Here is a 15,849-nt window from a genome sequence, read left to right as displayed (position 1 = left end):
TGACAATTATCACGTTCACTTTAGGGCGGGTTTTCATTTAAATTTTTACATTAGTTTCCGTCTTTTTTTATTCCTCGCGCACATGAGTGTAATGTAGCAGACGACAAATTTAAAATTTTAAATTAATAGAGTAAATAATTGATAAATTAAATTAAAAAAAAAAACACTCATTACTTTTTAAATTTGTTAAATGCGCGCTTTTTAAAATTTTATTATATTTATTATTTACTCTATTTATTTAAAATTTTAAATTTGTCTGCTACATTCACACTCATCGCGCGCACATGCGCATAAAAATTAAAATATTTATTATTATGATTATGCTTAAAATCTCACATGTTGGAAGTTGAGAGTAGGCAGGTTATTTTTGATGATATATTCAAAACAATAAATTTATATATATCAACAAAATAAATATATGAGAGTAAAAATTAATTTTAAAAGTTTTTAAATAAAAAAAATATCAGAATGTTATTGATAAAAATTAATTCTCGCTCATGTGTTAAATACTCGCCGGTAGTGACATGTATTAGAAATTCGCAGAGTGATACATCAGTTGCTGATTCTGTTAAAAGTTCAGTATACCCTCCAATTTTAGATGTATCAGTGGTATCTAAATGGCAAAGAAGACTAGAACATTGGCACGAGCAAGTAAAACAACTTCCGACTCCGGAGGAAAAATTAATAAAAGTTAATATGCCGCGTTACTGGGGATTCAAATGTCTTATGGTTCATGAAGGCAGTGTTTATTACAATGAGTTACCTCAAGCTCAATATATCACTCGTACGCACATAATTAATAATTCATCTCTGCCTTCATATTATGATAATCTAATGCCACCTGAAAAATTGAATAGTTTGACAGAAGATCTCAAGCAGTTAATTGAAGACGGCGTAGCCTTTGAATTAAGAAACCAAAAGTATGTATTGCGTTTGTGGCAGCAAAGTTGGCGGACATCTGACAATTTTTAAATTCTTAAACAATAAAATAAAATTTTTTTTCTAGAAAAATTGAAAAATGGACTTGTAGAAAATTTTAAAATCAGTACATGCATTTTTTTTTATTTTATCAATTTCATTGATTAATTGTTTTATATGTAATTTAACAATTTTCTTATGTCTGCTACAATTACATTCATTAAATTTCAATATAGTACTCGATCACTTTATGTATTTTTATATTTATATTTAGTTAAATTTAGTAAATATATACATATAAATATATGAATGATCAGGTACTAGTTTCCTGATCAGGTACTGGGTCTTACCTTAATACAGACTTATGTTATTCAGTCAATCTTCAGGACAACGGACGGAAGAAACTCCTGATAAACCGGATCAACTTGATGATTTTGTAGGGAGTGCTGTATCTAAACAAGTTAATCGATTAATGTCATCAGCATTAGCTAAAGATTATCCGCACTTATTGGGGGTTGAAATAGATTATGATCCTAGAATAGAAGCAGGTTGGTTTTTTGGTGGGATTGATATGACCAGAGAAACAAGAATATCGTTGCTGAAAAATAACCTTAAGGATTCGCTGAATGAACCCATAGATAGAGAATTTCAATATTTAGGATCACCGATATTACAACTCAGGCATCAACATCCACTAAAAGAAATATTAACTATGACAGAGTGTGAAAACCCCGAGTTTGAAGTTCCAGTAGTTAAATTTGATCCAAGAACATTTGGACACTATGTTAAACGACGTCATCTTACGACTTTACCTGGGTTTTGGCCTGGAGATCCAAGTGAATTTGGTTTTATGTCTTATCATAAACGTGGATATTTACTAAAGAGACCCAAAGATTTAAATGATGAAATAGATGCACTTAAAACACAAGCTGTTTTCAGTAATTATGCGTGGCTTTTATCTCAAGCTTGTCATTTAGGTGATTTTATTAATATTTATTAGCTAATACTCTTTATTAAAAAATAATATTAATTTTCGTTTAAATTAAAACATCAGGATTGAATTCGGAATGATAAGGGATTTTATTTAAATCTGAATTCTGACCTAGAGTTTTAATAACGTAATTTTTTTTATTATCTTCAGGATTTTCAACTTTCAATGATATCACTTATCCATTAGTTAATCAAATGATTATAACTAATGGTCAGTACTGGTCATTCTGTGTTTATCAACTGAATACGACGGCTGTCCATCAACGGAAGGCTGATGAAAATCCGAAAAGAAATTTGTGTTGGATCACGGAACCGATCAAGTTGTACGAAAAGGTGGAAAACAATAAATTAATTGAATTCAACGATGAAGTTATAAAAAATTTGATCAAATTTTATGTAAATACTCCTGAAGAGAGAGTCGGTGTTGACATTAAACCCTATTTGGGTAAAGAAGAACAACGAGTCGCAGATATACAGGATAAGGAGAAAAGAATTTGGCTTGAAAAAAGATACAAACATTTAATGTCAGCAAGACCTAGACACTTGTACGTACTGCAATACAGTAATACTTGTTAAATTTTTTTATAATTACTCATATTAAATTTAATTTTTTTTTTTTCTATAGACGGATGCCTGAATTATACCACTGGCAAAAAATTTATAAGTTTATGTTCAAGACCCGACCCATGGACAAAAGACGTACTCCTTGGGATTATGGAATTAATCCGTTTTTACGTAGATTGGATAATCATTGTCCTGGTTATATACCAAAAGTATTGCGCCCTGAAGGAAAAGCGAAAAAAATTAAATTCGCTAAGACTTATTATCCTAAGTAAAGCATTTATTTTCGTAAGTATTTAAATAGATTTTTATAAATATTATTAAGTATATAATTACCTGAAAATAAATAAATTTTTTCTTTAATGTCTATAAATAATTGTTTGTATAGTTTTTTCTGAAACCATTAAATTGATATTTCCTTTATTTGGATCTACTATAGTCACATTTTTTGGCTTATCATTTCTGAGGAAGAAAAAAAATTTTTTAATTGTCGGACTATTGATAATTTAAGTCGTTTTTTTGTTTTTTTTTTTAAAGAGATTTTTTAATACATACTTATTGTAAAGTACTATTACAGTAGTATTTTCTGGTGTGATGAATGCAACGGATTTAATGCTTCTGTGGTAAGTAAGATCAACTCTGACAGATCCGCGTGAAATGAATTTACTGAAATGAGCAATTGCATAGTACATGGGTTGTTTGTAGAATTCATCTGTTTCTGAGTTTACAATTATTGCAGAGTCAACATAATTTTTAGCCCAATTAGGGCCTCCTTTTTTGTCTAATGCGAGATTCCAGTCTACCCATCCAGTTATCCAGTGATTTAAATCCTATAAATTGTTTTTATAAAAAAATAATTACAACACTTATAAGAGGACAAAAATGGAGTTGAAAAATGTACGAATTTTTATTATACTGGCGACCAAACTTAGAACAGCAAGTTGAGTCCCCAGATAATTGTGTTGTACGATTTCGAGCCTCTAAAAATTTTCCATAATATAATTCCTGATTCAGAAAATTCAATTTCATTACAATTTATCAATATTTAAATGTATCATTTTTTGGTGACTCAACTTTCTATTTGAAATTTGGTCAACAGCATAACAAAAACTTGTACATTTTTCAACTCCATTTCTTTAACATGGACATATTTTAAATTAATAAGTTTTAATTTTACGTCAATAATGCTCATGATATATCTTTCTCCCCGCTTCCAAAATCCTAATCGAACTTTTGTTAATTCCCAAAATGTACTTCCAGTACACGCTTCTGTCATAATAATAAATTTATTTGGGAAGGCAGTGTGTGTTCGATCGTACAACTCAATTGGGAAATATCTATCCATGTACCAATGAACTGCGATACCAGAAATATATTTATCGATTTGATTGTTATAATTATGCATTGCATGAAGATACCAAGGCAAGTCAAATCGTTGATCGTCTAATGCTAAGATAATTGTTTCATTTGATGTAGAATTAAGTAAAGTCGGTCCTAAATTATTAACAACCCATTCTGTAACAGTAGCAGGAGTCCAACCCATGTCATTAAAGTGAACTGTATTGAGTGCAAAAACATCTGCTGGCTCGTTTCCGGTAGAAATAGCCCAAATCGGTAGGCCCTGATTTTTGTAATCTTCTAAAAATTTAATTAAATAGTCAGCGTATATTTGATAGTATTCTTCTTTTAAAAAACCCAAAAATCCGGTATAATTATGATTTGTTTTCATCCATGGAGGTGCTGACCATGAAGCAGATAAAAATTTTAATTCTTTATTTATTTTCAGAGCTTTTTTCATGTATGGTATTTTGTAATAAGTATCTTCTTTTGCTAAAGAAAAGTCTCTTAGTGAAACGTCATCCGGTGTATCGTCGAGCGAATAAGGTCTTGGAGAAAAATCAGTACCACCAATTGGAACGCGGCCTAGATTATATTTGCTTCCGCCTTCGCCAAAATATGATCTGAAAATAAAGACTTTTGTCTTAGTATTTTAAATTTTGTATGAAATAAAATATCTTGCGTCACTAACTCCAAAAGGGCTTATATTTTTATACCCCTTTTGGCTGTAGGAAACTCACTAAAGCCAAAAGGGCATGTAGTTTAAATTATACTCTCTTTTGGTTTTCAAAATATTTTCTTCAATTTTAAGCATTAGATTGAGTCGGCAGTGTTACAATTCTACTCACAACATCTCTACTCAAAGGAAGTAGCTACAACTCTACTCACTCACAACATTATTCAGCGACTTTACTCACAAAAAAATTGCTATTTTATCGATAGGCTAAAATACATGAGTAGATTTGTAGCTACTTCCCTTGATAGAGATATTGTAAGTAGAAATGTAACACTGTCATTAAGACTACCAAACAATTGGCAATGAAAACAAAAAATTATATGCCCTTTTGGCTATAAACTTGACGAAAACCAAAAGGGCGTATAAAAATGTCTTTTTGAAATTAGTGAGGCGATCTATTTGTTAATATTTAATTTACTGACTGTAATAATTGTTCTTTTGTTGAATCACTAAGAGTGTTGATATTTATACCACTAGAATCAGTAAACGCACCTCCAAATCCATGTATAGTTTGGTATTTTTTTTCAAAATTTAAATAAAGCTTTATATTACTTTTTATTATTTTATCAAAGTCATAAAGTTTTGTTTCTAATCGTTGGCCACTTTTGCTTGATTCGTAAACTCTAAATTGTCCATCTTGAGGTATTTGTACTGTTACAAAGTCGCAGTATGTAGAGTTACACACGCAAACATTACTATCTTCTCCAAAACTTCGCGGCAAACAATTTTCAGCAGATACTGTAATAAATAATAAATCCAATTACTAGATAAATTTACGTAGAATATGACTTTTTTTTAATGGACTCACCTAATATACTGGTGTATAAAATAATAAAGAGAACGGTCATCGACATGATGTAGTATACGATTGAAAAATATATGAAAAGACGAACTGAAATTTTACAGTTCTTTTGAAGTCGATAAATAGAATATTTAATATTTTTGAAATATATTTGTGAACTTTAAATGCTTAAATATATTCTTGAATATTTTCATTTGAATAGATAAATATTATCAGTTTGCTTATCAAACTGTCACTAACAGAATATTTATAGATGATACATTGTAATTATTCAAAAATTTTATTTAATTAAAATACACACTGGTCATGCCAAGATACTCAAAATTCAAAAAATTATCAAAGTTAATCAACAGCTGGAGTTTAAACTTTAATAGTTTGAACACTTGTAATTTATATAAAAAATGTAATTTATATAACTAAATATTTTAATGTCATGTTTGTTTTATATTTTAAATAAATAAAAAATAGTGGAATTTATAAATTTGATCAATTGAAGATAATTCGATTTTTGAATTTTTGTTGTCAAAAAAAAAAAAAAAAAACGTCGCATCTCTAATTTTAATTAAATTGAAAATTATTTAAGAAAATGTTTTTGTATGAAACTGATATTAAAATTTCTGATATATATCAGAATTACGAAAATAAAAAAAACCCAAAAAAATTTTACTATCATTTTAAAACAAATTTAGATACTGTGATACATTTTTAAAATAATACATGGGGAAAAATTTAGAGTAAAATTTACTGTAGGCGCATACTATAAGTGAACTGTAGAAGTTATATAGCGAGTTACAATAAAATATTGTAAATTTAGAAATGCTAACATTTAATACCCTGGTTAAGAGAAATTATTTGAAATGATTCAAAACAATTTGAATCGACTAATATGTAGATATACACAGCATGGAGTAAATCATTTTTCTTAGTCAGGGTATTTAGCAAAAAATTCAGTTATAAAAACGGAGTAAAAATAATTAGTACTATCAGTGATTTTTACTCAAGTACCATAATAAAATTGATCATCATTTAAATTTAAGATGACGGTTCATTACAACGTCCTATAATAAATCATAATAATACATTTAAAGCTGGGATTCCCGAAATACAAAGTCCTTAAATTAGCCGATAACTAAGCGTCCAATAGCAGTATTGAATTCTAATTAATTTTTAATGTAAATAAGGTTGGTTGTACCTAAAAAATTCTGGAACTTTAGATATCTAATTATGTTTTAAATATTTATGGAACTCGAATGATGAAAATGATCTGAGAAAGCTCTTATGCTTTTTGTCAAAAGCTGTAAAAAAATCGCTGTAATTAAAATCAATAAATTAATCAACAGAAATCTAAAATTCATTAATTTTTTAGGCACGACCTTAAAATTACAGATAGATTGTAAATTTTAAAAACCTGGGCGCTTCAAACTTGCTCAGCAAAAGTTTCCTTCAATTTGAAAAACTGTTCCAAATGAAAGATATTCCAATTTTTGAATAAAATATTAATACAATTTAAGTTTGAACTACAAGTTGTTCTATGTTCGGTGTTTTCATACAAGGACAGAGTGTTGCCAGAACAATAAAAGTTACTTAAATTTGACATCAAGTTGAAGGGAAGTTTGCGTCAATTAATCGAACATTAAGTTTTTGTAGTCAAGTTGACTTGGAATTCTTACGGTAGCCTGTCAACTTGAAATTTGCAATCAAAATGACTGAGAACAAAGATAGACAACAAAATGAGGACAACTTCGACTGTAGCGTGAGCTACGGGGAAAATAAGTACCAAGTTTGTGTGTCGTGTGTAGGTTATTACTCTTTTAAAAAATATTTTTACACATGTAAATGTAAGTAAATAAAATTTATGGTTAATTTGCAGTATATCGAAAATAATGGCGTCGTCTACAGGATATTGGTGTGTCATTGAAAGTGACCCGGGTGTTTTTACAGAATTAATTAAAGAATTTGGTAATTAAAATTTTCAACTTACAGATATTTATTTTATTTTGAATAATACTTAATAATAAATTAATTTACTAATTAAATTGTAATACTGCGATGACAATCATGAAAGATAACCTAGAAAAAAGTTTTTTGGTTTATTTATAAATACTTTATTTGTTTAAAATAAAAATAAATGTTTTATTTTAGGCGCAAAAGGAGCTCAAGTTGAAGAATTATGGAGTTTGGATGAAGATCAATTTGAACCACTCAAGTGAGTAATTTTTTGTAATAATACTATGAACTTATCAGCAATTTTTAAAATATTTGTTTATTGATAAATAATTTAAATTTTTATTCCGTAGACCAATTCATGGGTTAATATTTCTATTTAAATGGGTACAAGGTGAAGAACCAGCAGGACCTATTGTAAAAGATAACAGATTAGATAAAATATTTTTTGCTAAACAGGTGAGTAGATAAAATATTATTGTTGATTAACAGTTTAATTGATAGTTCATTTATTTTCTTTTTATTAAAGGTAATAGGCAACGTTTGCGCTACGCAGGCTATTTTAAGTATTTTATTAAATTGCAAACATTCTGATGTATCAATCGGACCAAATTTAGAAGAATTTAAAAATTTTTGTCAAAGTTTTGATCCGACAATACGAGGACTTACTTTAAGTAATTCTGATGTTATAAGAGATGCTCATAATATGTTTGCAAGGTATGAAAATTTAATTTCAAAATGTTTTTATTTACTTTTTTAGACTTACTGCGATTTACATATACATACAAATCACAGTAGCCCCATTACAGCGTGAAAAAAAAGAAAAATCTTATATATTAGGATGGCCCAAATAAAAATTAACTTTTATTTTTTTAAGTCATTTGAAAATATTCCTGATAACAAGACTTGCTGGTCAAAAAATTGGTGTTAATTAATTGTGATCAAATTGTCAACAACTTTCAGCTTTTTGTAACTGTTGACTGCAACTTGTTACCAACTTTCCCAGAAAGTTGACGACAATCTACTACTTACTTTCTAAGGAAATTCAAGACAATTTTCCGTCAACTAATGGAATGTCAACTTTTGTCCCCAACTTTATGAGAAAGATGGCGGCTAGTTGCCGTCAACTTATGGAAATGCCAATTTTTGCGGCCAATTTATTTATTCACTTATTTATATTGTACGACAACCGGCTATATACAACTGGTTACATGTTATAGTTACAAATACAAGAAAAACTATGATTTGAAAATAGAATCATATTCAATTATAATTAAATTTAGACGTTTTTGACTGAGGAAATAAAAAACTTGATTACTTATAGAGACGATTTTAAGTATTTGAACAAAAAACAGGAAGAGATCTGCCAAAAAAGTCGATATCCTTATTGAACTCGTCTTGGTTAGCTATTCTATTGTACGGTCCATTAACTACATAGTTTTTATTAAATCTTATCGTGTTAATTATTCAATTTGATGACAAGTTGCTGCAGTAGGTTATCGCTAGCTTGGCTTTCAGGGTTGTTGGTTAAAAATGTTTTAAGAACTCTTTCCAAAAATCAGCTCGATAAATAATTTTCAAAAAGTACAGAAATTTGGAAAATTCCAAAAATGATTGAAATTCTGATTTTTTTGTTCTAAATTTTTTCTTTCTCGTAGCAGCAATAGTTGATATGTGTAAAATCATCAATATATTGAAAAAATATTTTTTTTTGAGATGGAAAATGGTCACGGATAGATCCAAGTTATTTAGAATTAGTTTATATCTGCTGTATTTTAATTATACAATAAATTACAGGCAAACATTTTTTGAATATGACCAGAAGCAAGAAAACAATGATTCGGATGTTTTTCATTACGTAAGTTACGTTCCTATCGATGGAAGATTATATGAACTCGATGGTCTCAAGGACGGCCCTATAGATTTAGGTCCTTGTCCTACTGGAGAGGAATGGGTTCAAGCAGCTAAACCAATTATTCAAAAAAGAATTAATAAGTAAGTTTGTATTTTTTATGAAAATTATTAATATTAAATGACGAAGATAATATTGACATTAAAAATGCACATAAATTTTTAGATACAATGAAGGAGAAATTCGATTCAATTTAATGGCGATTGTTTCTGATCGAAAAATGCTTTACGAAAGACAAAAACTCAGTACTTGTGATCCAGCAGAAGTTGCACGACTAGAATCGCTTATTGAAGATGAAATCAACAAATCGAAAAGATATAAAATCGAAAACGCCAGACGTAAACACAATTATCTTCCTTTGATTGTTGAATTATTAAAAGTACTTGCTAAAGAAGGTAAACTTGTTCCTCTTTATCAGAAAGCTAAAGAACGAGCTATTGAAAAACGATCAAAAAAAAGTAACGTCTAAATTTCAAATGCATTTACTTATAATATAATTCAAAATTATGTATCTGAAGATCGGAACACTTTTTGCGGAACGAAAATAAAAAATAAAAACTACTGGATCTAAATTTCTGAAATTTTTCGCACAGATGCCAGTATGTCAGCCAGAAACTGCACGCCACCCCAACCTCCAGAGCTACCCCTTAAGTCAGTTACCTTTGAGCAGTTAATTTATATAAATTTTTTTTTTTTTCGTTGCGTGAAAAACGTTCCGATCTTCAGGTACATTTCAAAATTGAATTATCAAACTTCAATTTTTTTTTGTATCAATTGTTTATTTAAAATATATTATCAATAAAAAACTTTTTCTTTATATAAATTAACATATTTAAATAATTTAATTTTAGTCTAATTTTGTATCTCTTTCATACGGATAATCATCAATGACTTCTATTTTACCATCTTTATAAATTAGTCGTGGTAAATAATTATCATTTTTAGCCCTCATTATTCTAGGAATTTTTACTTCATACAACCACTCAATTACTTCTGCAATAAAAAGTTTTAATTAATATAATTACAAAAAATAAAAAATTTGTTTTTTTTTTTTTAATTAAATTTTACCTGACAAGTTTTCTTTATCCGGAAAAGGTGACATGGCAACCATGGAACTAAATAGTCTACTCAAACCCTCATTGGTTGCACCGTCAAAATGTTGAGCAACGACTGTCCAGTCAATTTCCCGCCTAGTAGAAATACCTTTAACGTACAAGTATTCAATCAACATTATCCTTAATTCACTAGATATAATACATTTCGGATGAAATAATTGCATATGAAGCTGACAATGCCAAAACTGCATCAATTTGGACTTAGGAATATTCATTTTTTTTTCCATTTCTATCCACACAACTTTTGGAATTTTCGCATACTTTAATTCTTCTACTTCATCACTCAAAGTTAATTCCATTAAATTTTTTATATACTTTTCTGTCAAAGGCACATCCCACTCAATAAGTTGTCTTCCTTTACGTACTCTGGCTTTTCTGTCTTTCAAATAATGATAACGTGACAGCACTGCTGATTCAGTTTGACCCAAGAGTTCTGCTAATTCTTTACAACTCTTTTCAATATTTGATTGATTTTGAGTAATGTACACTATAATTAATCTGTCATCTTTGGACGTGAATCGTTTGCGGGTGCTTTTACTCTTGTAGTAGCTGATAATGATAATAATATTGATTAATATTAGATATTAATAATACCCCCCATTTTTTAAAAATATTCAATAACCTTGAGCTTTCATAACTATTTAAATTTTATTAATTGATAACAAGCATTAAGAAAAAAAGACAACGTCGATTTGAAAAAAAATTACATACTTGTTATCAATTCGGAGTCTAAATAAATTTCAGTAAAATCTTCATGTCAGATTTGAAATGTCGAATTTCATGGGCTAAAATTTACTTACCAAATTTCGTTTAACTCCTGATTGATAACAACTGTAAGTAACTTTTTTTTCAAATCTTTATCTCGGTAAAATTGCAACTAACTCCTCATTTTTTCAATCAATGCTTTAGAGTTTTTTTTCAAGTAATTAATTGAATTTTAATACGGTCATGATAGACGAAAGTCTATCACTGTTCGAGAATTTCTTCAAATATTAAGGGTATTATTGTACAGTCGAACCTCGTTATAAGACTATCATTCTGTCTTTTTTATAAACCAGGTATCGCGACAGTTTGAAAGAGAAACTAATAAGGAGTCTTATAAGGAGGTCCTACTGTATTTAATTAAAAAGAAATTGAAGTATTAATTAAAGAAAAGTCACCGTCGTTGCAGCTTCGCCAAGATAAAGATTTGAAGAAAATTTACATACAACTGTTATCAATCAGGAATTAAACGAAATTTGGTAAATAAATTTTAGCCCATAAAATTTGACATTTAAAATCATAATATTGACATGCCGATTTTACTGAAATTTATTTTATAAATTTCGTTAAACTCCTAATTGATAAGAATTGTGAATAATTTTTATAACTACAATGTCCTTTTATCAATTAATGTTTTAATTAATTAATTAAATTCTAATACGATTATGACAATCATTGAATATTTTTGAAAAATGGGGGAGGGAATTTTCTAAAAATGCTCTTAATACTGTAGAACAGGATAGAGGTACCGTTTTTGGTCACTTTAGAGCCAGTTTTGGACACGAAAAATTAAAATAAAATAATTTGTAAAAGACGTAATGGCATAATTAATTTTTGTAAGATTTTATCCCATTATTAAAATAGAAATTTAGTTTTATAGTTTTTCATTAATTAAAATGAAGTATTAAATGTCCAAAAATAGAGTAGTGACAAATGCAACTTCTACCCTACAAAAAAAATTAATTGAAAAAAATAATTTACTTCTTTTGTTTTGTGCCTCTGTACAAAGCTCGAAATCTTTTACACACTTGATGTAATAATCTATTCGGCAAATCTCTGGCTAAAAATTGTACAAGTTTAATTTTATCTTTCATGTATGCTAATAATAATCTTTTCCGGTTATTATGTCTCTCCAGAAGTATTTTTGCACAGCTTGGATCTAAATCATGTACCTAAGAAAATATAAATTATATAAAATACTAATAAAATTTTAAATTTTAAATAAGAATATAATTTTTCATACCTCACAAAAACGATTCCAATTTCTCTGAATAATTTTATCTTCTTCCAATCGAAAATTTTGTCTCTCTAATTTTGAGTATTTACCAAATAAACATTTTAATTCTTCAGTCATCGGTTTCAATAAAGAAGTTTCAAGTTGATGTTGTATTGGCACCTCGTGTTCAAGTTCAACTTCTAAATTTATAAATTTCTACAAACAAAAAGTATGTAAATTTAAAAAGTATATTATTTATAATATTATTATCTTATTAATTATGCATACATTCAATATTTTAGGTCCTATTCTTTGAATTTTTTCTTCAACTATTTCAACTTCCGATTCCTCTGATATCATACTCATCTCCGAAGAAGGTAAACCAGAAGAATCAGAATCATAATCATCGGCAGCGTCCGATATTTCAGGCTCTGATTTTACTGAAATTGATTTACTTCTCGATATTTGTTTATCTTCATATTTTCCATTAATTTTTATCCTACTCGGTGTGTGTTTTTCAATCAAATTTTGTCCCCCAACCATCTCTTTGGTGTCCGATTGATGTTCATCATCAAACTCTTCAACCTTCAAACTTTTTCTTCCCGCCTTATTCGTCCCTCTATTCTTTAATTTTATTCTCAGTTTCAAAGGCCGGTCATCTCCAATATTTTCATACTCATCAGCATCGTCACAAGATTGTTCTTCAATCTTAATACTTTTTTTTCTTCCTCTCCCTCTCCCTCTACCCATGCTCTCTCCTTGTTTCTTCTTCCCTTTAAAATCTTGATTTTCTATATCAGGATTCACTCTGATATTTTCATGATTTTCTTTGTCATCGATGTCTCGATCATCACGTGACTTTTCTCTAATCCGCGAACTGCTTCGTCGTACAAAATCACTTGGAACTTTTTTCCTAACGCGTCTTTTTTTGATAACTTCAGTATCAACTCCATCATCTATAATAAACTTTTGATTAATAATTGAAGTATTAGTTAATTCTTCATAATTTCTTTGACTTTCATCATCACTAAAAAATTTATTATCAATACTATCACTACGTTCTCTTTTTATATTTGTCATAATTTTTTCGCTAGCAAAATATTCTTCATTATTTTCAATTATCGTATTTTTAAAATCTGTCGGTAAATTATTATCAAGATCCATCTCAGCAATACTTTGATTCGCTGTATTGTTAGACGGCTTTTTAAGTCTTGAAAAACTTTTACGGTTTTTCCTGACAATTTCAGTATCAGTTTTATTAATTTTTCGAGACGTATCCCCTAAAGATTCTTCAATATCTTCATTAATATTTTTAATATTTACAGATTTTTCTAAAAGTCGAGAACTTCTTCTCTGTTCAAGATTATTATAAACTTTTCTAGTGCGTTTACGCTTTACCTTAAACTCACTAGTACTTTCTTGTAAAATATTGTCTACTTTATCACCATTACTATCATCAGAATCATCGTCTTCAAAAGAAGACATTTCATTACTTTTTAATCGTTTTCTCCTGCTATTATTTATCATTTTCTTGGTACGTTTTTTTCTCTTATCAAATTTATTTTCATCTTTATTTTCGATCCCCACATTATTTAGTGAACCACAAGATTTTCTGTTTGCTCTCAAAAACTTTTTACGCTGAGCATTGCTTGCTATTAATTTTCTAATATGTCTGCTTTTAATTTCAATACCTAAATCACTATCGTCTGAAGTGTCAGAGACTGAATTTATTGAAGTTGAACTATCGATCAATGGATCAATAGTGATCATGTAATCTTGATTTTTTTTATTACCATGAGTTACAGGTGTCGTTAATAATTCAGCTAGTAAATTATTATTTGTCGATTGATCTAGATCATTAAATTCATTCAACAATTCGATTGTTTCAAAACTGAATCTTGCTGGTTCATAATTATTACTTTTAATTGTATCACACATTCGTTCAAATTCACTGTCAGAACAAACTGCTTTACTATCATTCTGACAAAGTGTGGACAATTTTTCATTACATATTTTGTCATATTCGCCATCTGAATCTAATTTATCTTCCAAAATCGAAGGTGTTAAATTGTTTAATACATTATTTTTTTTACTATCTAATTCTTTTATTGGAGTAATATACAATGGATCGTTTTCTTCATGACCATTATTATTTTTTTCTGGAGTAATTGGTACTGAAAAAATATTATCTATTGGTACATTATCAATACACTCCTTTATATTTATTTCTCTATCTAAATTATCAGTACTATTAACAATTTCTTCATTATTTTTTTCCGGAGTAATCGGAGTTTGATCTGCAGTTTCATTTTTTAAATAATCAATGTCTATTGACATTGACTCCTTTACGTCTATTTCTTTTTCTACATTATCAATATTATCACCAATAGATTCATTGTCCTGTAAAATCATCTGTGTTAAAAAAATATTTTCATTTTCTACATCACTGATAAATTCCTTCAAGTCTAATTCTTTTTCTACATTGTCCGTGTTATTGACAACTGTCATTTCATTATTAAAAATATTTGTTTCTTCGCTAGATTCAAAATTTTTTGAATTTCGCTTACATGTTTTACTACTCCGACGTTTTTTAGAAGCACCAAGTTTTCTAGGACTTGATAAATCATTTTGGTAAAAATCTTGATGGCTTTTTTCAGTCGATGATTTGACAGGTGAAGTATGGAATGATTTAAGGCTTGACAGTCTTTCAAAATCGACTGTTTTGAGAGACGCATATGTGGTTTCTTCATTATTGACATCATTTAATCCTAAATCATCATTAGAATTCGGTACAATTGAACTATCATAATAATTAACATGATACGATTCACCTGGATCACTTTTTATATCAAATTCTTCTTTGATTATATTTTTTACAGTATCTGCAATATTAAATTCTTGAGAAAAATTGTAACTAATTGACCCATTGTTTAATATTTCTTCTGCATTCATATTTTTATTATTTTATAAACAATCACTATTACCATTAATTAACATTTAGAAGTTAGAAATTAAATATTTCATTATTTTAAATAGTTGTCACAGAATATAATTTTTTTTTATTTAATTATAGTTGTAAAATTAACTAATTAATATAAATTCATAACAAATCAAAATTTATAAACTTAAAAAAGAGAAATTAACAAACACGTGCTTTTTTGTTTCATTTATAAACAATCTCATTGGTTATGTTACGGATTGCGCACGCGCAAGGAATTTAAAAATTGGCGCTAATAGATATAATTTTTGAATTTTATTTTCAACGGTTACTTTCCATTAGCTAATGTTTTAGAATTATTAATAATAATTTTAGTAAAATTATTAATTACAATCAATATTTGACAGTACAACCTCTGAATTTCTCTAATTGATGTCAACTCTTCAAATAGCTAGTGGAGTTCAACTGACAGTCAAATTAATGCGAATACTTGATGTATACGTGAGATAAAAATTAAAGTATCAAAAATTAATTTTGATGAGAATTCTCTAAATGATCAACATTTCAACTCAAAAATAGAAATGAAACACTTGACATCTTTACGACATCTAGTATAC

At 28.3% G+C, this 15,849-nt stretch overlaps 4 protein-coding genes across 8 annotated transcripts; 2 read left to right on the top strand and 2 right to left on the bottom strand.

Moving 5' to 3' along the window:
* The first annotated feature begins 322 nt into the window (after positions 1 to 322).
* LOC103577161 (28S ribosomal protein S30, mitochondrial) lies at positions 323 to 2,842 on the top strand. 2 transcript variants are annotated; one of them, XM_008557704.3, is made up of 4 exons: positions 323 to 920; positions 1,294 to 1,895; positions 2,060 to 2,453; positions 2,534 to 2,842. In XM_008557704.3, the coding sequence occupies exons 1-4, from the start codon at positions 469 to 471 to the stop codon at positions 2,742 to 2,744; spliced, it is 1,659 nt and encodes a 552-aa protein (XP_008555926.1). In that variant the 5' UTR covers positions 323 to 468; the 3' UTR covers positions 2,745 to 2,842. The 2 variants fall into 2 exon arrangements, with proteins under 2 accessions (XP_008555926.1, XP_008555918.1); XM_008557696.3 differs by having other exon boundaries at positions 1,279 to 1,895.
* On the bottom strand, positions 2,607 to 7,044 carry LOC103577140 (lysosomal acid glucosylceramidase). Of its 3 annotated transcripts, none has more exons than XM_008557675.3 (8): positions 6,754 to 7,044; positions 6,538 to 6,654; positions 5,352 to 5,435; positions 4,966 to 5,281; positions 3,647 to 4,430; positions 3,025 to 3,299; positions 2,806 to 2,931; positions 2,607 to 2,691 (listed from the first exon to the last, which is right to left on the bottom strand). In XM_008557675.3, the coding sequence occupies exons 3-7, from the start codon at positions 5,395 to 5,397 to the stop codon at positions 2,829 to 2,831; spliced, it is 1,524 nt and encodes a 507-aa protein (XP_008555897.1). In that variant the 5' UTR covers positions 5,398 to 5,435; positions 6,538 to 6,654; positions 6,754 to 7,044; the 3' UTR covers positions 2,607 to 2,691; positions 2,806 to 2,828. The 3 variants fall into 3 exon arrangements, with proteins under 3 accessions (XP_008555897.1, XP_008555905.1, XP_008555889.1); XM_008557683.3 differs by having other exon boundaries at positions 6,538 to 6,640; XM_008557667.3 differs by lacking the exon at positions 6,538 to 6,654 and having other exon boundaries at positions 6,754 to 7,043.
* A 129-nt stretch (positions 7,045 to 7,173) lies between these two features.
* Positions 7,174 to 9,872, top strand: LOC103577173 (ubiquitin carboxyl-terminal hydrolase isozyme L5). The gene is made up of 6 exons (XM_008557719.3): positions 7,174 to 7,304; positions 7,488 to 7,551; positions 7,643 to 7,748; positions 7,819 to 8,006; positions 9,087 to 9,284; positions 9,367 to 9,872. Exons 1-6 carry the CDS (start codon positions 7,229 to 7,231, stop codon positions 9,668 to 9,670), a joined length of 936 nt encoding a protein of 311 aa, XP_008555941.1. The 5' UTR covers positions 7,174 to 7,228; the 3' UTR covers positions 9,671 to 9,872.
* Positions 9,873 to 10,017: 145 nt separating this feature from the next.
* Positions 10,018 to 15,449, bottom strand: LOC103577179 (protein PFF0380w-like). 2 transcript variants are annotated; one of them, XM_053736907.1, is made up of 6 exons: positions 15,279 to 15,449; positions 12,583 to 15,176; positions 12,322 to 12,510; positions 12,060 to 12,250; positions 10,270 to 10,865; positions 10,018 to 10,194 (listed from the first exon to the last, which is right to left on the bottom strand). In XM_053736907.1, exons 1-6 carry the CDS (start codon positions 15,289 to 15,291, stop codon positions 10,049 to 10,051), a joined length of 3,729 nt encoding a protein of 1,242 aa, XP_053592882.1. In that variant the 5' UTR covers positions 15,292 to 15,449; the 3' UTR covers positions 10,018 to 10,048. The 2 variants fall into 2 exon arrangements, with proteins under 2 accessions (XP_053592882.1, XP_008555953.1); XM_008557731.2 differs by having other exon boundaries at positions 12,583 to 15,449.
* Between the last annotated feature and the right edge of the window lie 400 nt (positions 15,450 to 15,849).

The sequence above is a fragment of the Microplitis demolitor genome, chromosome 1 (genome assembly GCF_026212275.2).
Source record: "Microplitis demolitor isolate Queensland-Clemson2020A chromosome 1, iyMicDemo2.1a, whole genome shotgun sequence".
Taxonomy (NCBI): Eukaryota; Metazoa; Arthropoda; class Insecta; order Hymenoptera; family Braconidae; genus Microplitis; species Microplitis demolitor.
This window is presented reverse-complemented; position numbering and strand designations above follow the sequence as displayed.